At 35.1% G+C, this 24,029-nt stretch overlaps 1 protein-coding gene across 1 annotated transcript in view; it reads right to left on the reverse strand.

The window, feature by feature from the left end:
* Positions 1 to 24,029, reverse strand: part of Hfm1 (HFM1, ATP-dependent DNA helicase homolog (S. cerevisiae)) — a 75,166-nt gene that overhangs the window by 17,106 nt on the left and 34,031 nt on the right. The window contains exons 18-29 of the mRNA XM_013018241.1: positions 22,369 to 22,416; positions 18,157 to 18,237; positions 17,855 to 17,946; positions 15,664 to 15,770; positions 15,528 to 15,575; positions 13,034 to 13,131; positions 12,822 to 12,953; positions 9,644 to 9,729; positions 8,954 to 9,037; positions 8,677 to 8,834; positions 8,057 to 8,160; positions 6,788 to 6,934 (exon numbers count right to left, since the gene is read on the reverse strand). Coding sequence (XP_012873695.1) covers positions 6,788 to 6,934; positions 8,057 to 8,160; positions 8,677 to 8,834; positions 8,954 to 9,037; positions 9,644 to 9,729; positions 12,822 to 12,953; positions 13,034 to 13,131; positions 15,528 to 15,575; positions 15,664 to 15,770; positions 17,855 to 17,946; positions 18,157 to 18,237; positions 22,369 to 22,416 — 1,185 coding nt within the window. The remainder of the gene's footprint in view (positions 1 to 6,787; positions 6,935 to 8,056; positions 8,161 to 8,676; positions 8,835 to 8,953; positions 9,038 to 9,643; positions 9,730 to 12,821; positions 12,954 to 13,033; positions 13,132 to 15,527; positions 15,576 to 15,663; positions 15,771 to 17,854; positions 17,947 to 18,156; positions 18,238 to 22,368; positions 22,417 to 24,029) is intronic.

The raw sequence follows: 24,029 nt of genomic DNA on the forward strand, positions 1-24,029 counted from the left end.
GCTCTACCACTTGAGCTACAGCGCCACTTCCGGTTTTCTGGTGGATTATTGGAGATAGGAGTCTCACTGTCTTTCCTGCCGGGGCTGGCTTTGAACCATGATCCTCAGATCTCAGCCTCCTGAGTAGCTAGGATTACAGGCGTGAGCCACCGGTGCCCGGCCTTTGGTTCCATCTTAGAATAGCTTCTTTCAGGTTTTTCTGAAGCCTATCAAGTTTCAAAGTAGCTCAAATGTCATCCATACATCAGCCATGCAGAAGGGCTTAGGAACTGGAAGATACCATTTGATCCTGGATCATGCATGGTAAGATGGATATAAGGCGCTGACTCCTTGGCCAGCGGAGGCTCCCTGTCCTGTGGGAGACCTGCTTCCCTGATTCCGGGAAGCCATGGGACTTGCCACTTTGCCCCTTTCAGATACAGCTGCATGCTGTAAAACTGCTTAGCTCCAGCATAGAGTTCATATCTTAAAGAACAAAGCAACCCATCACTTCTATCACCTAGCCCCTCTAGTTCGGTGTTATCCTGTGGGATTGAAGATATGAGTGGATATGATTTTACTTTGCTGTCTGTGAAAGAATTTGCCTATCTAAAGAATTTAACTGCCTTATCTGTCTTTGGGTCTCTTGTGTACTTCCTGCCAAATCTTTAGATGTGAGGTAAGACCAGGTATCATATAACATATTGCTTCTTAGGGATTGGTTGGGCATGTGACCATGTGACTTGTAGGACCTGCTAATGACCTTTGTTTTAAGCAGAAAAGAGATATATTAAATTTATAGACTAAAAAAGATCACTATATGGTTTATAATATGAAGAGATTTGGGAAAGGACAGAATGGATGCAATAAAACTAGTTAAGAAGATTAAGAAGACTAGGCAAGAAAATGATGGTAACTCAGTCTATAGTAACAGCAGCAGAAGCAGAGTTAGACAAAATGGCTAGAAGACATATGGAAGGCAAAAATATTTTTAATGTAGAATCAAATCGAGTCCTTTTATTTAACAGTATATTGTGTTCCTTTTAGCTTAGCCATATAAGTGTCTTAGAAGTTCTATCTATCTATCTATCTATCTATCTATCTATCTATCTATCTATCTATCTATCTATCTATCTATATTAGGTCTGGTCGTGGGGCCTGAACTCTGGGCCTGGGTGCTGTCTGTCCCTCAGCTCTTCAGCTCAAGGCTAGTGCTCTACCACCTGAGCCACAGCGCCACTTCCGGCTTTTTTTCTTTTGCTTATGTGGTGCTGGGGAATTGAACCCAGGGCCTCATGCATGCAAGGCAAGCGCTCTACCACTGAGCCACCTTCCCAGCCCCAGAAGTTCAATATTTAAAAAAAAAAGATAAATACAAAAAGACACCTTAAGCTGGGTGCTGGTGGCTCATGCCTGTAATCCTAGCTACTCAGGAGGCTGAGATCTGAGGATCACGGTTCAAAGCCAACCCAGGCAGGGAGGTCTTTGAGACTCTTATTGCCAATGAACTACTAGAAAACCAGAAGTGGCACTTGTGGCTCAAGCAGTAGAGCACTCCCCTTGAGCTGAAGAGCTGAGGGATAGTGCTCATGCCTGAGTTCAAGCCCCACGACCAACAGAAATAAATAAAGCACCCAATCCATTTGAGTTTCCCCCGCCCCCCCCCCAACTCATGGATGCCTCCTTTCTCTAGCCCTCTCCTCCTCCTAATGCAATAGGAACATATCTTTTTTTTCTTTTTTGGCCAGTCCTGGGGCTTGAACTCAGGGCCTGGGCTTCTTTGGTTAAGGCTAGCACTCTACCATTTGAGCCACAGTGCCACTTCCAGCTTTTTCTGCTTATATGGTACTGAGGAATTGAACCTAGTGCTTCAAGCATGCTAGGCAAGCACTCTATGTTCCCAATCTGGGGAACATATCTTATAGCTATCATCCTGAAATTTCCATTATATTGCTCTGTCCTTACTTCTTTCCTCATTAGCTCCCTCATTTTACTGGGGTTTATCCTGAAACAACTAACTGAAAACAGATGTGTGAGAGTGAAACTTTTTGAATCTTTGAATGTATTAGAGTCTTTAACAGTTAGTTAAGAGTTTGACATGGGTATAGTTGGAAATAATTCATCCCTGGAATTTTAGCCATTTTTTTCTAGTATCCAGAGTTGCTAATAAAAACAAAACTTACCACAACCTTGATTTTTGTTCTCTGGAAACATTTATGATTTTACCTTTATCAATGATATTCTGAAGCATTGCAATTATTCCTTGTTTGTAGATCTTCTTTCATTCAATCTGCTTAGCATTAAGTGAGCCTTTTGGATGTGCAGATTTATGTCTCATTTTAGGTCTAGAAAATACTTTTTTTCATTTGTTTTGGAACACTTGTTAGTCAGATATTAGGCTCTTTGATTTCCCACTCTTTTCTCTTATAATTTTCTGTTCTCGTTGCTTTTTGCCTTCATTTAGACTCTATTTTTATTAAGAGGACACTCAACAAGAGGCTCCAATGTTTGTTTCTGATTGCAGATTTTACTTTCCTGTGTTTGCTCTTACACTTTGAAAAAATGGTATCATGTTCTATTTTATGGTAGAAATTCAATCTTTACAATAATTTCCATATAGTTACTTACAGTTTTCTATTACATTTGTTACATTCTTGCATTATCCTGTCTTCAAATATATGGCCATTTTTGGTTGTTTGCCTATGAGGTACTTTTATTATATCTCAATTTCAGTGAGAAAACTAAATCATACAGATGTTAAGTACATGCTCTGAACTATGCTATTAGTATGTAGTAAACTGGAGATTTGAATTTTTGTAGGATAATTCCAGAGACTACTCTTTCAATCATGCTGTCTCTCTGATTATACTAGTTGCTTTGGTTTTCTTCCTAGAGATTAACTTAATTTGTTTAGAAAACAGATTATTTGGGGAATAAGAAGGAAATGCATGCAAAATGTCCTTTTTCTTTTCTTTTCTTTTTTTTGGGGTCCGGTCCTGGGGCCTAAACTCTGGGCCTGGGTGCTGTCCCTCAGCTCTTTAGCTCAAGGCTAGCACTCTACCACTTGAGCCACAGTGCCACTTCTGGCTTTTTTTCTTTTTTCTTATGTGGTACTGAGGAATCAAACCCAGAGCCTCATGCATGCAAGGCAAGCGCTCTACCACTGAGCCACCTTCCCAGCCTAAGATGTCCTTTTTGTATAGTTACCTCTGTCTTAATCTAAGACTTCTGAAAAGATGCATTTTTAAACACTGCCACAAGATGGTAGATGGTGACTATGTACACACAGTTCCTTCCACTGGTGAAAACAGATCTGGATTATTTTATTATCTGATTATTATTTTACTGTTATATTATTATTTTATCTGATTTTAATTTTAATTATCTGATTCTGAAATCTGTTTCCAAAAATTTTAAGATAGAGTTGGCATGTATGTCAGAAATGACAACTGTATACTTTTGTTTCTGCTGAAAATGGTATTTAGAATGTATCTGTTCTTCCACGTCACTCCACCCTGCTCCCAACATGCTGAGAATGATCGAATTTGTCTTATTAACAAATGCAAACTGTAAGACTTTGATAATTATAAAATAAGCATCCTGGAAGTCAACTAAAGCTGAATTGTTTTGTTGTTGTTGTCCACTGTAGGGCTTGAACTCTGGGCCTGGGAGCTCTTCAGTTTAAGGCTAGCGCTCTACCACTTGAGCTACAGCGCCACTTCCTAAAGCTGAATTCTTAAATACACTTTATCATGTCTCATACTTCATATTATCATAATCTAAGATGCACATAGTTTTGTAGCTTTGCCATAAATACATTTAGATGGTTTAAAGCTGTTGGTTCCAAGTACTTCAAGTAAAGCAAATTTGTTAATGATCTCAACTAGAATTGTACTGAACTATACTATCTGAACCAAATACAAGACAGTCTCCAACTTGATGATTCTCAACTTTACATTGACTGGAAAGTGACATGCATCCAATAGAAACCATTCTTTAAATGTCTGAGTTTTTATCTTTCATGAGGTTAATGCTGTGTGGTGCGCACTGTCCTCTTGCAATACTGGCAGTGGCAGGGAGCAATGGCTCCAGTGCCTCACAATTTTGTGAGTAATCAACTAGACTTCGTAGGTGCTATGTTGTGAAACTATGGTGTTCAACAGGTTTGGTATATTAAATGCATTTCAACTGGATGAGTTTATGAAGATATAAACTCACAAGTCAAGAAGCAGTGGTGTCAGTTTGTGTAATTTAATGGCATGAAAACAAAATGACTTAAATTGTTTAGTTAAAAAGCACAAATTTTGTGGCACAATCTTAGTAGGGTAAATCACTAAACTCTTCGACAGAGAGTTTATATATGTTAGGTTTAAAAGTTCTCATCTATCTATCTTTGGAGATCTGTGAATTTTCATGAAAGTATTAAGTTATACAATCAGATGTATATAAATTCTTCAGATTTAGAATAGCTGTGTAAGTATTTATGTAAAAGTGCGTGTATGTATAAAATATTACCTGTCTGATAGGATACATCTTCTGTGTGCTTTCTGCAGGGCTGTGCTAAATATGGGGAGAATCTCTGCCTTTATAAAAGACTGATGCTAAGTACAAAGTATAGCAGACATCCAATCTTTTATAGCAGCTTCAGTAACAGAAACAATTCAAGCTATTTTAAACAAAGAGCTGATATTGGGCAGAAAAATATGTGAACATATATATCTCATAGAACCCCAAAGCATTAATGTAGCTAAGCTTTCCTGTAGCTTAGAAGTAGGAAGTGGAAAGCCATTAGACCTCAGCCCTGGCATTCTCACCTCTGCTTCACTCTGTACCTCTGCTTTCCTTTTCCCTTTCCTTCATAGTCCATCCACCTTTGATTCTCTCTGCATATGGTAAAAGAGGACTATCTGACATGACAGTTTTGAGTTTATACTATCCTACTGCAGCCCTAATAATCCCAAATTGTCTTGGCTTGAACTCAGGGCCTCCTACTTGCTAAGAACATTCTACTGCTGAACCATGGTTCCAATCCCTTTTTGCACTGGATGTTTTGAGGTGGAGCCTCACCTTTTGCCCAAATTTAGCATGAATGACATATGCATGCCACAGATGCAAGTTTCTTCAGCTGAAATGATGTGTCATAAGCTTTCTTTGTATGTGCTGGCCTTAGAACCAAGATCATTCTGATCTCAGCCTTCCAAAGTATCTTGGAGAACAGGTGTGAGATACAAATGCCCAATGTAAATTTCATGCTTGCTTGCTTTCGCTTTCTTTCCTTCCTTCCTTCCTTTTCTTTCTTTCTTTCTTTCTTTCTTTCTTTCTTTCTTTCTTTCTTTCTTTCTTTCTTTCTTTCTCTCTCCTCCCTCTCTCCTCTCTCTCTCTCTCTCCTGCCCTTCTCTCTCTCTTTTTTTGTCTGAGACTGGAACTTGAACTCAGTGCCTGATGTTTTCACTCATTGGTTAGTGCTCTACAAATGGAGTCATGCCTCCAGTCCCCTAAACTCTTTCTTAAACTGAGATATTTCCTCCCTTCTGGGAATTTCAATTTGGGATTGCAAAAAAGAAGTTTCCTGATAACTTTGTAGCCAAGAAATTGTGGCCAGAATGGAGATTTGAGAATTTGTAGTATAAATAACTATAGCCTACTTTTTTTTTTTTTTGTCAGTTGTGGGGCTTGAACTCTGGGCCTGGGCGCTGTCCCTCAGCTCTTCAGTTCAAGGCTAGTGCTCTACCACTTGAGCCACAGCACCACTTCCGGCTTTTTCTGTTTATGTGGTGCTGAGGAATTGAACCCAGGGCCTCAGGCATGCAAGGCAAGCACTCTACCACTGAGCCACCTTCCCAGCCCCTATAGCCTACTTTTTTGATGGGGAAGTGTTACGTTTTAAAGATCTACTCATTTATCTATCTTTGGGGATCTGTGAATTTTCATGAAAGAATTAAAGGAAGAATATCATTGAAATCTAGACAAATCCTTTTCCATTTTTAATATACAAATGTGTATACAATAACTTTTTAAAACAAATGTCTTTTTATTAACATAAATGCATACTTCTACCAAGTGTAATCCTAGAAAAAGAATGCTCTATCATAGAATATATATATGTTAAGCTTTGTAAATACTACTACTAAGCTTTATAATACTATAATTACTTCCAAATTAGTTGTATCAATTATGTTCATACCAAAATTAATAATAATTGTGATTATATATCTGTATCAAGTTATTTTCTAATGGCTGCATAGTTATACCTCATATATTAATTTTTACTGCTTCACTGTCTAATGTGAATAGAAGGGTTGATATGATACTTGAGATTTGCTTTAAAGGATGAATGGGGGAAATTCAAGCGAGATTTGAATAAAACAACTTTATCCATGAATTGATCATTGTTTAAATTGGTTAATCAGTATCTAACAGTTCATTATATCCTTCTGTATATCTTTGAAAATTCCCATAGTAAGAAAACTAATTTTCATTCTAGTCTACTTTATCAAATCTGTAGAGTTTTGTACATATTCTCTTCCTAATAATGGCTATTAGAATGAAGTAGACATAGAAAAGGGAAAATTCATATAAAAGAATAATCAAATACTTTCTGACCTAAATACCATTTCAAGTAGAGAAATATTAACTATAAGAAAGACTTCCTACCATATGCCAACATACTATTAATACATGATACTTAAATATCTAATTTCAGAGTATCCCTAACTGAGTGAAGTAGTATTTACAGCAATGCTCCTCCCTGGCCTTACTGATGTTTTAATACAAAATAGGTATTATAGAAATTAAAAGAGATATTTACCTTTACAAGCTCCTGTTACAGCAGACCTATCTGGATGTTCAAAATGGGAAATATCTGCTTCTGATTTTTTTTGCTTAATTACTTGACTTCCAAAGCTCTTGGGTCCTAAATAAAAGACTGTAAACTTTTGCTGAATATCAAGTCCAACTAGAAAGAGAAAAGGTCATAAATGAGGCCATATATGAGGACATGTTCCTTCTCTCTCTCTCTCTGTCCTAGGGCTTGAACTCAGGGTCTAGTCACTGTCCCTGAGCTTTTTTGCTCAAGGCTAGTGCTCTACCACTTGAGTCACAGCTTCTCTTCCAGCTTTTTGCTGGTTAATTGGAGACAAGAGTCTCAGAGACTTTCCTGCTTGGGCTGGGTGTAAAACTGTGATCCTCAGATCTCAGCCTCCTGAGTAGCTAGGATTACAGGCATGAGCCACCAGCTCTTTGGCCATTTCTTTCTTTTTATATCTCTTATACTATTTTAACACTAGTGATAAAAATTCCAGGAAAGAGCCAGGCGCCAGTGGCTCACATCTGTAATCCTTGCTACTCAGGAGGCTGAGATCTGGGGATCATGGTTCAAAGCCAGTCCAGGCAAGAAAAGCCATGAAACTCTTATCTCCAATAAACCACCAGAAAACCAGAAGTGACGCTATGGCTCAAACGGTAGAGTGCTAGCCTTGAGCTGAATAGCTGAGGGACAGTGCCCAGGCCCAGAGTTCAAGCCCCACAAAAAAAAAAAAAAGAATTCCAGGAAATAAAAACATTCTTAAAAGCAGAAAATGTTTGACATTAAAAATGTTTCTATAACCATTGAAATTTAACTGTGTTAGAAAATATCTATAGGGGCTGGGAAGGTGGCTCAGTGGTAGAGCACTTGCCTTGCACGCATGAGGCCTTGGGTTCGATTCCTTAGAACCACTAAGCAGAAAAAAGAAAGCTGGAAGTGGCGCTGTGGCTCAAGTAGTAGAGTGCTAGCCTTGAGCTGAAGAGCTGAGGGACAGTGCCCAGGTCCAGAGTTCAGGCCCATGACCGGACCCCCCCCCAAAAAAAACCCCAACAAAACAAGAAAATATCTATAACTAAACAAGTCAAATTTGAACTATCCTGATCTATGTTCTATTTTCCACATCAAAATAGATGATGTTTTCCTTAAAGCTTGTTTATATTATGTAAAAGTACCATTTTATTTAATATGATTTTGCTTATCTGTCTTAGCATAAAGGAAATAATTTTAAAAGCTATCATATTTTTACAGCTATATCTTCATTACTTAACTTACCAAAATCAGAGCTAATTAGATTTATGCTAAGATCTTCGGATATAAGAGCTCTCTTCACATCAATTTTTTTAACCCAGTTTCCAGCTTTTAGCAAAACAGAATCCCTGAAAAAATATAAACAATGATCTAGACACTGAAATATTAATTTTTAAGGGTTGATTACTCCTGATTAGTCTTCTCTAATAGTAAAGTGGGTACTGAAAACTACTTCCCCCAAATTCTGAGGAGGGAAAATAGAATATTAACAGAGAAATCTTTATATTTTTATTTTTAATCTTCAAATATACACATCTGTGCATCAGGGTTACAATTTAACATGTCTACTTAAATGTCCAGTGTATCTTCATCACTCTCCCATCATTTTTTCCTGTTCCATGTATCCTCCCCACCATAACTGATATCAAGTTTTTCACTTCCTTTTTCACATATATACATTGAATGTTATGATTATATGCATTCCCTGCAATGAAGCTATTTTGACCGTAATTTTCTTAACCATAGTTGAATCCAAGTTGCACTGATAAAGCCTATCTGGAATATATATCTACTATATGTTAACATGTTTATAGTTAATGTTAACTCTATATGAATATATATAACACATGATCTTAATTACTTACATAATTTTGTGTTTAAAAACGACCTGATTGTCTGAATCACCTATGATTAAGGTGGTATAGTGAGAATCTGGTGCTGTTCGTTTAGTTTGTAGTTGTTCAAAGTTTCTTAACGTAAGTGTCACTAATATTTCCGCCGTGGTATTACTGTATCTTGCAATCTTCAAAAAAGGATAGGCATATAAAAGTGTTTTTAAAAACAACCTTACTATTCATACCAGTTATAGCAGCTTTACTCTTAAGAAATAATCCAAATATTTAAGAAACAAAAACTATTTACCTGTTCTACTTCAAGTTCATACTTTGGAAGATACATCACAGCTTCTTTTATTTGAGTTCCAAAAGGAGGGTGTCTACTTAAAATCTGAAATGGAAATAAATTAATCATTATTTTCTCATTACATGCTTGCAACTCTTTCAGTAGAAATTTTTTTTTCTGTCAGTCATGGGGCTTGAACTCATGGCCTGGGCACTATTCCTGAGCTCTTTTGCTCAAGGCTAACATTCTACCACTGTGAGCCACAGCTCCACTTCTGATTTTCTGTGTTAATTAAAGGTAAGTAAGAGTCTCATACACTTTCCTGCCCATGCTGGCTTTGAAAGATCCTGAGTAGCTAGGATTACACCTAGCACCCAGCTCAACAAAATATATTTTTAATCAATAAGGTTTTGTTTGTTCATTTGTTTTGGTGGTACTAGGATTTGAACTCATGACTTCCCAGTTGCTACATAGGCACTCTACCATCTGAGACACATCTCCAGTTCTAGAATCAATAGTTTTAATAATGATTACATATTATGTAATCATCACTCTAAATCCTTATGTCTATATTTATGACTATAGAAATACATTTATGACAAAATATTTATGACTATAGGAAATAATTTTCTATAAATAAGGTGATAAAAGTTGGGTTTTAGAATTTAAATTGGGCTTTGATAACATTAGGAATAAGTGAATACTAATTACCAGCTCAAGTTCTCTTGCATCTGTTGATTCAATTTTTTTAAAGGAAGTCAAACCTGCATTTACCATGGCATTTGACAATGTTATACCTGTAAAAAATTAATGGAACAATTTTTAAATAATCCACTTTAAATGAAACTTATACTCAAATACAACTACATTAATAAAAATATTTTGGGGACTGAGGAATATGTCTCAATAATAAGAGTGCTTGATACCTTATATGCGACCTGGGTTCAGTCAGTCCCCAGCACCACAAAAATGAATAAAAGAAAAGCTTTAAAAATATTCAGCAAAATTTACAACTGTTATAGTTAGCATATTGTTTGAGTGTTATCCAAAGATCTAGATACTAGAAGCTTGGTCCCGGTATGGGTGTTGAGGTGGTAGAACTTTAGGAAGTAAGCATGATGGAAAGTAACCAAGACTTCTGAGTTCTAATTTACTAAAAGGTATGGTGGAATGGGTTAGAGTTGGTAAGAGTAAGCTTCCAAGAGAATGGGAAACTCTTCTAGTCCTTTTCTTCTTGTTACTCTGTGTGACTGTGATCTCTTCCCCAAGCATTCCTGCCATGATCTACATTATGATTCAACCCTTAGTTTTATCTTATCCCCTAGTCTTATGAATTTCTCTTAGTCATTTTTAAAACACAACTTCTAGTATTCTTAACTCTGTATTGTTAATTTCCATACAGCAAACTCTAGCAAATAAACTCTGTATGATAAAAAAGCAACATGATATAAGGATAGGCATATGACTTCAGAGTTAGGACTCTGAGTGTCTCTGTCTTAAAATTATAGTTCTGGGGCTGGGAATGTGGCTTAATGGTAGAGTGCTTGCCTGCCATGTGTAAAACCCCAAGTTTGATTCCTCAGTACCACATAAAGAGAAAAAGCTGGAAGTGGCGCTGTGGCTCAAGAGGTAGAGTGCTAGCCTTGAGCAAAAGTAAGCTCAAGGACAGTGCCCAGAACTTGAGTTCAAGCCCCAGGACTGGCAAAAAAAAAATGTGTGTGTATGTGTGTGTGTGTATGTATTATATATAGTTCTCTGTCTGTACCTAAGCCAGAAAATGTTTCTTTGCTGCTTAAAACTTCCAATTTTTTTCCATTGCATTAAAAATGACATTTTATACATACATACATATATATATATATATATGTATACACACACATATATATATTTTACTGTGGCTGAATTCCCTATAGCTAGCCCTCCCGTTTAATTGCTCACTACTCTCTTCTTACTGAATACTCTCTGCTCACACTGGCTTTGCTTTTCTTCCTTAAATATAGTTTATTTTTCCTTTGTACCTTTGTTATTTATGCTTTATGTTACTTATGCTTTCGGGCACTGGAATTTTAAATTGATATACCCGTATGAGTAAATTTTACCAGTCACTAAACAGGATTTTTTGTTTTATTTTGTGGTGGTCCTAGGGCTTGAATTCAGGGACTGGGAGCTCTCCCTTACCATATTTTGCTGAAGGCTGATGCTCTCCCAACTTGAGCCACAGCTGCACTTCCAGCATTGTGGTGAAAAAATGGTATTTTAAGAAATGATACTTTAATTATCTCTGTATAAAGCACATATAATATTGATAAAGGTGTAACACCACTATTTTTTAAACTGTTCTTGGGAATTTCTCTTACATTTATTTATTTACTTATCCAGTACTGGGACTTGATCTCAGGGCTTGGTATTTTTACTCAGCTTGTTTGCGCAAAGCTGATGCTCTCACCACTTGAGCACTACTTCCAGCCCAGTTTTTGCTGGTTAATTGGAGATGGAGTCTCATAGACTTTTCTGACTAGGATGACTTCAAAAACCAATCCTCAGTCTCAGCCTTCTGACTTTCTAGGATTACAAGCATGAGTTACCAATTCCTGGCTATCTTACCGATTCTTAAGACAAAAGCTTCCAGTATTCTAATGAACACTTTTTAATGTTCCAGGATTCAAATGAATATATTTTAATGTTCATTTACATTTTCCTCAAGACTTTTCCTGACTTTTAGCTTTCTTGTTGTTGTTGATCGTGGGGCCTGAACTCTGGGGCTGGGCACTGTCCCTCAGCTCGTTAGCTCAAGGCTAGCACTCTACCACTTGAGCCACAGTGCCACTTTCAGCTTTTTCTGCTTATGTGGTGAAAAGGAATCAAACCCAGGCCTCATTCATATGAGGCAAGCACTCTACCACTGAGCCACCTTCCCAGCTCCAACTTTTAGCTTTTGAAAGTTTATATTTACTGTTAAAATCAATGAGTATTAGTTTCTCTTTATCATGTTCCATAAGCACTTAGATTTACTTTTGGTTTAGATTTACTTGTTTCCTATCAATATTTTTCTGAGGAATATTTGCATTTTTTCTGTTCAGCTGTACTGAGTTTGTGTGATAGGCAAGTTAGTATTTGACAATCTGGAGAGGAGAGAATGCAACAGGTATCCACAATTAACAATATCCTTGAAAGACTGGCTTTTTCAAGAATAATAACACTAATAATTATTTCACCTAATTTCAAATTGCTCTATAAGGTTCTATTTTCCAAATGTTGAATGAAATCCTTGCCAGTTTAGAACACACTTGTCTTTGTAAAATGAATATGGCATTTCTCACAACTTAAGTAGAAGCTGAGCCTTCCTTTTACAATTCTAGCCATTTAAGGAGTAGGGTCAGAAAGTCAAAGGTAAAAACTGGATAATTCCAGAATCCTTGAGCCTAATTCCAGTTTTTTATAAACGACACCTTTAATCTTTTTTCAACAGACTGGTAATAAAAATCTATTGTTGAAAATGGAAAAAGTTAAAATATACATAAATAATTTTCTGTAAATAATTTAAAATGGCCAGGATTCCTAGTTTTGTATTTTGTCATTGAAAACAAAGAAAAATATGAGTCAGAGAAGAGACTTAATTAATAATTGGAACAAAAGCTCACTATCAGTATGAGAAAAAAAGCATTAAAAAGAGTAGCAGATGACATTTCTCATGAACTATTTAGTTGATTTTAAATGTAATCATTTAAGCAAGAGCAAATAAAAATCAGACTTTCAAAATAAAGTACTTTATTTTGGACCATAAAACACATTTTTTACATTTTTTATTCATCATAGAATGACTCTGTCAACAGTAAAAGTAAAATAAATTGCAGATAATAACAAAGTGCTTGCTGTATTCAGTACTTACCAATTTTTTCCAGTTGCTTGGATACATACAGAGAGTTCTCCCAAAGTTTACATCTAAAACATTTAGCTAAAATCAGACTGTTCAATAGCACAGCAAACTTCTTTTCTTGAGCAGCTACAAAATCTGACAGCCCTGAAAAAAAGTTTCCAATGTTAAACTTGGTGTGCTAGTTTACTGAGAAAACATTGAAAATCCACTCTCCTGAAACATACATCTTGCAATTCGTGAACCATTTCTGAAAATCTTCGAGGTATCTTGTGTCAAAGCAAAATCTTGTATAGGAATGCATCCTAGCTGGGCCTGGATAAGACTGTGGAAAAAGAAATTTCATTGTTTCCTTTGAAAAGTTACAGTATTTAACATTATTGATTGAAAAATTGTTTCTGTCTTGGTTTGTATTATCTCTGGCTTCCTTTTCCCAACCCCCAAAAGTTCAGTCTTTCTCTCTCTCTCTCTCTCTCTCTCTCTTTTGATGTCTACTTAAAGAACAGATCTGAAATTTAGCAAAACAGGAATGTATACATGTGAAAAGTTAGACTACATGTAAATTCTGCAATAAGAAATGACAACTCCACATTGATGCATACTCTCTTCTTGGCAATTCTCAAATAAGATGCACAAAGATGGGAGAGTATAGTAATAATTTAAATTATGGTATGCATAAAACCAATTATAACTCATCAATTTTTAAATCTGACAGCCCTAACCAAAAGAATGTAGAATCCAATTTTAGGCAGAGTATAGGAAATCATTAAAATTTCAAACAAAATGTTTATAGGGAAATACCTTGATTTGATTCAGTAACTAGTGTAACAGAATATATTTAAAGGGGACCTGGGAATGTGGCTTAGTGGTAGAGTGCTTGCCTAACATGCATGATGCCTTGAGTTCATGTGCCTCAGTACCACATAAACAGAAAAAGCCAGAAATGGTGCTGTGGCTCAAGTGGTAGAGTGCTAGCCTTGAGCAAAAGAAGCTCAGGAACAGTGCCCACATCCTGAGTTTAAGCTCCAGGACTGGCAAAAACAAACAAATAAACTAAAACAGAGTATACTTAAAAAAACAAAACAAAACAACAACTGAGTGAATCAAGCCACCCAGATTCTAGTTCTAGCTTAGTCCTTAATGTAGCATCATACTTGGCAAGTCATAACATACCCAAATATTACTGATTCATTTGTAAAATGACAAGTTTGGACTATATAGTCTCTTAGTTCTCTGTGATTTCTAAGGACAAGTTAATTACCAGAGAAATACAGCTAAGACATAAAATATTAGCTTCTATGTTCAAGATATAGACCTGCATGATGAATTGCATACATATATTTAGAAGACTGTTTCATTGGCATATTAGAAGATAAGATTCAATGAGATGTCAGGAAATATCCCAAAGAAATAATAACCTCTAGCTAAGGAAGAAAATTAATTGGCTAGTTGATTTCATTAAGCTACATTAAAAATGAGCTTAATGCACTTTAAAATGACCTCAGTACTAATACTTAGTACTAAATACTTAGAAACATTAGTACTAAATATTTAGAAAACATAAATACTTAGAAATGTACTTTGAATAGAAGAAAATCATACTACTGCCTTTGTGATTTCAAACTGTGTAGACAAGTGTAAACTTTAGTGTTCCAATTACTACTTATATATACATTCCCCACTATTCGCAGAATAGTAATCCACTATAATATATGCTTCCCTCAATTCATGTGTTGGCTTTATTATTTGTCTTGTCTAGACTGTCACTGTTATTTAAATACACGTCTTACATTTGTTTTAATGGTGGATATTATTTTTATGCATGTTTATCATTCAAGCCAGCCTGAAAGCTCCTGATGATAAATATAAACAGAACATTTTTTCTATTGTTTACTTTTCACCTCAACAGAACACATTCTTAATGATATTCATTTTTAAAAATATTCACTTTTTTTGGTATGGTGCTGGTGATTGAATCCAAGGTCTTGCACATGTTAGGAAAGTGTTCTCCCAACCAGTAAATTCATTTTAATTAGTCTGAAAGTTGCTTTTAAATTTTTTAGTTATTAAGGTAGTTGGATAAAGAGCTTTCAACTCAATATAACAATTTGAGTACAATGCCCCATCTTGATTGATGTCACACCTCCCATCGTTCTTCAACTCTCCTAACCCCAGTCTGAAAATCCCTGAAAATTAATTTCACATCTATAATCTGCCCCCTAATTTTATTTTATTTTATTTTTTTTTGGGTCCGGTCGTGGGCCTGAACTCTGGGCCTGGGCGCTGTCCCTCAGCAATTCAGCTCAAGGCTAGTGCTCTACCACTTGAGCCACAGCGCCACTTCCGGCTTTTTTCTTTTTGCTTATGTGGTGCTGAGGAATTGAACCCAGGGCCTCATGCATGCAAGGCAAGCGCTCTACCACTGAGCCACCTTCCCAGCCCCCCCCTAATTTTAATGGGAATATTCTATTTTTTGTATTATGTAAAATAAATTTAAAATATGCTTTAAAGCTAATAAAGAAACCAAAAGTGGTGGTGCACACCTGTAAGCCTAGTAATTTGGGAGCAGAAGTAGAACGATTGCCAGTTTGAGGCCAGCCTTGTCTACAATGACACCCCATATCAAAAAAAAAAAAAAAAAGAACAAGTAGATGTAAACCTTCATTACTATGAACTAGGGACCAGTAGGCAAAACAATAAAATATTAAAAATTATTATTACCAATTTACTTTCATTTCTCTTGTTTTAATTCTTCCGTCCATTGGAAATCTACAAATAAAAACATATGGAAAAATGTTTATGACCTACTTTAAGTAAAACTTCATAAAGTTATTTTAAATATATGTAATTTCTGTACCTAATAGTTATCCGATTTGGACTTTTGTTCAAAGTATTCAGTGTTTTCTTTTCATTTATCCTTAACTGTACATCTAGAAATTCATTACAGCTGGCGATCATTGAGACCTATAGAATTTAAGAATTTGTCCACTTAATATTAAGTTCATTTTCAACTTCTTTTATCACAACTTATTTCTCTACATTTACTTATTTTCATGCTGCCTGGGGACACCATGGTTTTACCAATTAATAATTCAGAGCGTGCTTTATATATTATACTGAATAAGTGATGTGATTAGACATTAGAACTATACCAATTAGATTAGAAAGATTAGAAAGACAAAATTTACAATATTCAACCCAGTGCCTAATGCATAGTAATAAACAATCAATAAACACTGTTCTTTTTTGTCTTCCTTTATGGCCTTCTATACCTTATCAGTCATAATTCCAAATATTTAATAGAAAATAATGCTTCAGGTAATAAAAACTTTGGATTTTATAGACTAGCTTTGTCAGATAACTAGTAAGCATACCCTGTGCTTTGTTTTCCTTATCTATAAATGGAACTAACACTTGTTCTAGTTTTCTTGTTAAACTGAAGATCAGATTAGTCATTGTTAGTATTGGATATTTTATACTTTTATTTTCTTCTTAATGAAGAATATTTACATGAAAATATAAACCTTTTACCTTCCATAAAATTTTGTTCGGGTGATTTCTTTATAACAACTAACATTATCTTATATGATCCTTAGTATAATAATCTTATTATGCAAAACAACAGATATTTAAAATTAAATACAATTATTTCAATATGAGATTAAAAATTTTATTTTACAAGTATCTTGTTTCACATTCATGTTTCCAGCAAAGGGAGGAAGAATCAATGTAGACAACAGGCACTAAGAATATGCCTGTTGCCAGGTGCTCTATAATCCTAGCTACTTAGGAGGCTGAGATCTGAGGATCACAGTTCAAAGCCAGCCCAGGGGAAGAAAGTCTGTGAGACTATTATTTTCAGTTAACCATTGGATAACCAGAAATGGCACTGTGGCTCAAAGTGTTAGAGTACTAGCTTGAGCATGAAAGCTCAAGGCAGCACCCAGGCCCTGAGTTCAAGTCCTATGACACATATATACACATACATACACACTCACACACACACACATAAGTAAGGAAAGAAAGAATATGCCTGTCATGTGGCTGCTACAGGTGCAAAATTGTCCCCACTGTGACATTTTAACTTAATATTCTCATCTCCATAATCATTTCTTTTTTCTGGACTATAATTGATACTATTTTATTTCAACTGTTACTGCTATGCTGGTGCAAAAGATTTAGGGAAAGGTTGCCACAACCCTAGATTCCAACTCACTGTCCTTTACTCATACCAGATTTTCTTAATATATCATGCCACATTGTCCTGAAATCTCTCTCACATATTTGTCACTACCAAATTAATTAGCATTATCAGTTAAGTTGTAACATAGTTATTACACCTATTTTGAGTATGTATATAAACTTTCTCAGCTCTGATAAAAATGCAACTGAAAACCAAATATATTCTAAGACATATTTCATGTCTTTGACAGAGATACACTGAAGGGAGATATAATTACAAATGCTTTCCTTTTGGGGCTGGGAAGGTGACTCAGTGGTAGAGTGCTTGCCTTGCATGCATGAGGCCCTGGGTTCAATTCCTCAGCACCACATTAGCAGAAAAAACAGGAAGTGGTGCTAAGGTTCAAGTGGTAGAGCACTAGCCTTGAGCTGAAGAGCTGAGGGACAGTGCCCAGGCCCAGAGTTCAGGCCCCACGACCAACAACAATAAGAAAAAGCTTTCCTTTTTACTTGTTCAATAATAAATTATATGAAGCATACATAATAGTTTCCTCTCCAATAGTTTTTTTTTTTTTTTTTTTGTCGGTTGTGGGGCTTGAACTCTGGGCCTAGATGCTGTCCCTCAGCTCTTCAGCTCAAGGCGAGCACTCTACCACTTGAGCTACAGTGCCACTTCCGGTTTTCTGGTGGTTTATTGGAGATAGGATTCTCAAGGTCTCTCCTGCCGGGGCTGGCTTTGAACCGCGATCCTCAGATCTCAGCCTCCTGAGTAGCTAGGATTACAGGCGTGAGCCACCAGTGCCCGGCTTCAATAGTTTTTATACTATATCATTACCTATTTATTGTTCTCATGAACGTTAACTTACCAGATCTGATAAAGTTTCTTTTCCACTGATTGTACAAAATTTCTTCACTGTCTCAAATGTAATATAATACCAAGCCATCAATCTTCCTGATTCTAAGAAAAAAATACAAAAAATAAACAGTCTCTATATTAGCCTTAAATGATTAAAAGTCAGTTTAACCACATTTCCTTAACCTCTGCTCTTGGTTGATAATGGAGATTACAATTTAATTTTACTATGATCTAAATTTGAGTAGAAAAAAAAATCAAATTTTTGTTAGGTCAACAATAATTACATTTACCAACAATCATAAAAAACATTACCTGTTGGTTTGAAATTAATATCTCCATCCATCTTTATCAAGTCCAGGGATGACAAGTCATTAAGATTTTTTAAACATAATTCTGTTCAATAATAAAAATCATTTCAGTAAAACAGGGAAATAAGGCAAAATAGAATTATTATTAAATATGCTACAGAAATGTTTCTAATAGTAACAATAGTATAAATAAAAACATTTAATAATAAAAGGAGATTTAGCACATAGAGCATTTGAAACAATATATAGGTATTACCCAGTTAATTCTCAAAATAATATTATTATTTTCATACACAGGTTGGGAAACTGAAGAATAGAGGCTAAGTAATTTGCTCTAGGTTGAAGGAATTGTTGTGCTATTTCTTTTCCAATATGAAACAACTTTATTTTTCTTTGTTTTAAATTTTTATCAAAAAGACTTATGCTCAAAGTACATAGTCAAATAATCCTACAAAATTTGTTACAGGGGAGGGGGGAAGGAGAAGGATTGGGATGGGGGGGGGGGGGGAGGCTGGGAAGGGATGGGAAGGGTAAACAAAGGAGGAGGCTGCAATGCTTGGTAAGAAATGTACGCATTATCCTGCCCATGCAATTGTAACCCCTCTGTACAGTATGTTCACAAATAAAATTAAATTAAATTAAAAAAAAAGAAAATGGGCTATATATATACAATGGAATTCTATGCCTCCATCAGAAAGAATGACATTGCCCCATTTGTTAGGAAATGGAAAGACTTGGAAAAAAGTATATTAAGTGAAGTAAGCCAGGCCCAAAGAAACATAGGTCTCATGGTTTTCCTTATTTGCAATAACTAGTATATGTCTGAGACAAGTAAAATAGGTCAGATAAGTTGATGTTAGGTGAATGAATCCCAAGATAAGAATTCAAATGATTTTTCTTTCTTGTCATTGTTTCTAACATATTTATAAGATGATTTCTTTGTTGCTTTGTATGTCTTTCCCCCACGATATAACCCCTGTTTTCACTGTATTTGATGTTGGTATAGTTTGTGTAGGAGTAGGGAAAAAACGAATCATTTAAATAGGGATACAGGTGGACCCACTGCAACAATGAGATGTACAAGACGTTATGCCGAAAAATGAACTTTACAACTTTGGCCAGGGGAGGGGGGAAAGGGAGAGAGGGGAAAGAATGGGAAGGGGATGGGAAGGAGAAACAAAGGAGGAGGCAATAATGCTTGATAAGAAATATACTCATTACCTTGCTTTGTAACCTCTCTGTACAATAATTTTCACAATAAATAAAGAAATGGAAAATAAAAAAAAATTTGTTACAAACCCCCAGTCTTTCCCCTCCTTCCTGTTTGTACTTCATTGTACAACCATGTAAACCTGTTTTAGTTGATGATTTCAGTATTTACTTCCATCTAACTGAGCACATTCACCATTTCTACCTGGAATAGGAAGCCCTATTACTACAATTGACATGGATTAGTAGATCACTAATAAGTGTATTCTACTAATTACAATTTTTAGTCTACCCGATAGTAGAGTCTAGAAAAACTAAGATAGTTCAGAGCAAAGTAGTAAAACCTATTCAATCCTAAATAAGGTATTAGTTTGTCCTCTTCCCCTCCTCTCTCTCTGTCTCTCTGTCTGTCTCTCTCTCTCACATACACACACACACACACACACACACCACACACAGAGTCATTAGAAGTGTTTGCTTAGGAAATACTTTAAGCAACATTGTTTTGGCAGTTTGATAGTTTAATGTGTTTGCTAATTAAAGCTCTTTAAGTCTTTTCTAATTTTCTTAGACATTTGTGTGTATGTGCTGGTCCTGGGGTTTGAAATCAGGGCCTGGGAGTCACTGAGCTTCTGTGTTTAAGGCTAGCACTCTACCACTTGTGTGCCACAGTTCTATTTGGCTTTTCTGGTGGTTAAATGGAGTCTTACTAACTTCCTTCCCAGGATGGTTTTGGATTGTAATCCTGAGGTCTCAGTGTCTTGAGGAGCTGGGATTATAGGCATGAGCCATAGGCTCCCAGCTTAGACATAATAAGGCAGCTCATTACCCATTAATCAGTCAACCAATCAAGGAAGAATGCTTACTATACTTTATGCACTATTCTAAAGGTTAACTACTAGGTTCACAGCAGTGTATTTTCCCTATATTTTACTTAATCAGCAAATTGTGGTTTAAAAAAGCAATCTACACAAATAAAAGTTTTGGTATTGAAAGATACTATCATGAAAAGTAAAGCTGAGAAAGGATAAAGAGAATGTAAGGTTTTTTTTTTTTAAAAAAAACTTTTAACTCTTGTATTTCTAATATATTGCTACATAATTTCTAATATAAAGGAAGTATATAGTCACCCTGATTTTCAAAATAAAGACATTATCTTCTCCAAGAACAAGGAGAGCAACAAAAATGACATCACAAAAATCAATCTTTCTCTCAGTAAAAGTAGATTTAAGTAAGCTGATACACAGAAAGACTACGCTGAGTAGCTGATATTTAACAGAGGCTTGAATGAAATAAAGGTATAGGCCATGTGAAATACTTGAGAAGTGTTTCAAGAACAAGAAACAGACTGTGTAAAAGACCTGAGTAAGAACAACTAGATGTAATTAAAAAAACAAAAGCCAATATGGAGACAGGAGAATGAACAAGGGGAAAAGCTAAAGTGAGAAAAACAGGCAGGAATGAATCTAGTAGGATTCTGTGGGCTCTGGCGAAAATTTGCATTTTATTCTAAGAGTGAGGTGGAGTTACTGCAGGACATTGAGCAAGAAGACATAATCAAGTTTAGAACATAGCACACATTATGCTAAGGTCCTTTCCTGAGAGATTTAAGGCAGACTTCATAAAATACTACTCCAAAGTACTCTAAAACAACGGAGATGCAAAGGCTTCGGAATCAAAGATTACTATAATCTGTCTGCCTTTCTGTGTGAAGCACAGTAATATTCTGACCTTCCTAAGTTTGTAGACACTTAAAGAGTTCCTGCCATACATCGAAGAGGAAGGAATGATACACAAATAGGCCAAGAAAAATCTAACAAACTGGCCTTTCTAAGTTTCAGTTTATTACCAATAGGTGATATTCATTTTAGGCAGTCATAATTCTACATAACTGTCTACCTCTCATCATACTTAAGAATAAAATCACACATTAAATAGTAAAGTTCTTTTCAGAAAAAACTCTTTGGATCTCGGGATCTCCATTTTTTGAAGGTTCCAATGGCATGTAAAACTTCGATTAAATAAATATATTATGCTTTTCTCCTGTCAATCTATCTTCTCTTATACGTATATCAGCCATGAACATTGCAATGAGTGAGGAAAAGATACTAATTGTTATCTTCTTTACATTACCAATTCTTTTCAGTTATATAATGTTCTTTATAAGCAAAACTTATCTATGAAAATAAGGCAAGCATGAACAATAATTCTCCCAACTTAACAAAAGATAAAATATTAAAGTTATATAGTTAGATATCCCTTGAATTATCTGATTTTGTTTATGTGTTTAATCATTATTATTAAAATATACTTCAGTTTAAAAAAACAATTAGAAAATTAGTCAGTTGTGGATAATTTACAGGTATTTTTCAACAGCACATTACGAATATGTAGTTATCATTGTTTCAACAACAAATTTACTTTAAAGAAGATAGCTTATGATTTTATCCATATCTTTGAAGCTTTATTTACCACATGTGATTATCAAAGTAGACAAAAAAATTAAAGTTGACAAAATATTTTTAATGAATTCATTATTTTTCTTTCACTGAAAGACAGTCTCAACACAATGAAGAGCTAGATTATCTAATTCTAGTAAGTGCCTAATATTTTTATATTTTTAAAACACAAGCAGTAAAACACTAAATGATTAATTGAATAAGAAAGCTGGTATATGACAAGAAAATATCACTGGCACAAATAGGGATAAGAAATTCATCATCAATGTAAGCTTATTTTCAATTAAAACTAGGCTACAAAATAAAAGTAATTTTATTACTAAGCAGCATTTTCAAACACTATGGTCACTGTACAAATAAATAAGCCAAGTTAACATACTATACACAATATTAATCTAAATGCTAAGCTTTATTTATGTGTGGAAAAGAACTAGTTTATACTTTTTTCTGAAAAGAAGTTTGCTATTTAGTAATAGTTTACAAAAGAATATGCTTATGTTCATAAAAAATTTTAGAACATGTTATTTTTGGAAGGAAATTCATCTAACCTTGTAATTTTGCTTCAATTCCTTCTTTGTTCAATCCAGAATTAAAACCTGTATAAGCCATGAAAATTTATTAAAAAATTAAAATAGAGTAGATTTAACTTATCTTTTATAGGTTCAGTTTATACCATCACTTGGAGAAGAGTACTAAATATCATACAGGAAAAAATACCTTAATGAATTGATGCAATGAACTCTCTATAAATTATTTGTTTTACAATCCTTTCAATACCAATTGGCTATCTTTTGCCTCTTTTTTGTATTAACAGTGAACAGAACTATGTGAAATATGAACTATGTGAAACAAATCACTTAGGTTTTACACACAATCATCTGCCAAGTGATTATTTTCTAATGGATTTTCATTCTAAAATGAGCACTGGTGGCTCACACCTATAATCCTAGCTACTCAGGAAGCTGAGATCTGAGGATTGGGGTTCAAAGCCAGTCTGGGCAGGTAAATCCATGAGACTCTTCAATTATCCACCAGAAAACCAGGAATGGAACTGTGGCTCAAATGAAACAGCTCAAGAACAGAGCTCAGGCCCTGAGTTCAAGCCCCAAAACCAGCAAAAAAGCAAAACAAAACAAAAATCCAAACCAGAATAAAACAAAAAGAATGTTTCTATGAAAGAATAGTAATACAACCATTTTGGAAAACTGTGCTATTTAGTAAAAAGTACATATGCTACTAACACAATTATACAAGTACTTTCATATTGAAGGATATATATATACATATATACATATATATATATATGTATATATATATATAAGTTCACATCAGTATTATTTAAAATTAAGAATTTGTTTTTTTTAAATCAAAGATGCTTTTAGGATGTGAAAAACCAACAAACTTGGAGAAAAGATTTGAATATATATATTTGACAAGCTTTTTACTCAACAACTTCTATATATTAACCATAAAAATACAAAAAATGTGATTTAAAAGTAGGTAAAAGATTTGAATAGGTACTTCTGAAACAAGATGTTCAAATGACCAATAGGAAAAGGTCCCAGTGCAAGTACTCAACAAGGCAATGCAAAATCAAATCAACAACTACTACTACCATTACTATTACTACTATGCTACAACTACTCCTCATATACATACTATACACAAACACACACAACACAGGGCAACGACTGATATTAAAAGCTAATAAAACCAATTATTGATAATCATGTAAAGGACTAGAATTCTTCTATACAGCTGTTGAAAGGGTAAGTTGGTTCAACTGCTTTAGGAAAATTATTGTGTTTGAGTTATCTACTAAAGCTAAACATAAGTTATAAGCCTACTTTATTTTACTACTCTTACATAGATATACTCCAAAGAAATGAATGCTCATAACCAACAAGAGATACATACAGGATGCTGGGTGCCGGTGGCTCACACCTGTAATCCTAGCTACTTAGGAGGTTGAGATATAAGGACTGTGGTTCAAAGCCAGCCCAGGCAGGCAAAGCCATGAAACTCATCTCCAATATACCACCAGAAAACTAGAAGTGGTGCTGTGGCTCAAGTGGTAGAGTGCAAGCCTTGAGCTGAAGAGCTGAGGGACAGCACTCAGGCCCAGAGTTCTAGCTCCATGACTGACAAAAAAAGGGGGGTGGGATCCATCCATACAAGAGGAGAGTAGTTGCTAAAGTGGTAGAGTGCT

This window comes from Dipodomys ordii, unplaced genomic scaffold, assembly GCF_000151885.1.
Source record: "Dipodomys ordii isolate 6190 unplaced genomic scaffold, Dord_2.0 Scaffold39, whole genome shotgun sequence".
Lineage (NCBI taxonomy): Eukaryota > Metazoa > Chordata > Mammalia > Rodentia > Heteromyidae > Dipodomys > Dipodomys ordii.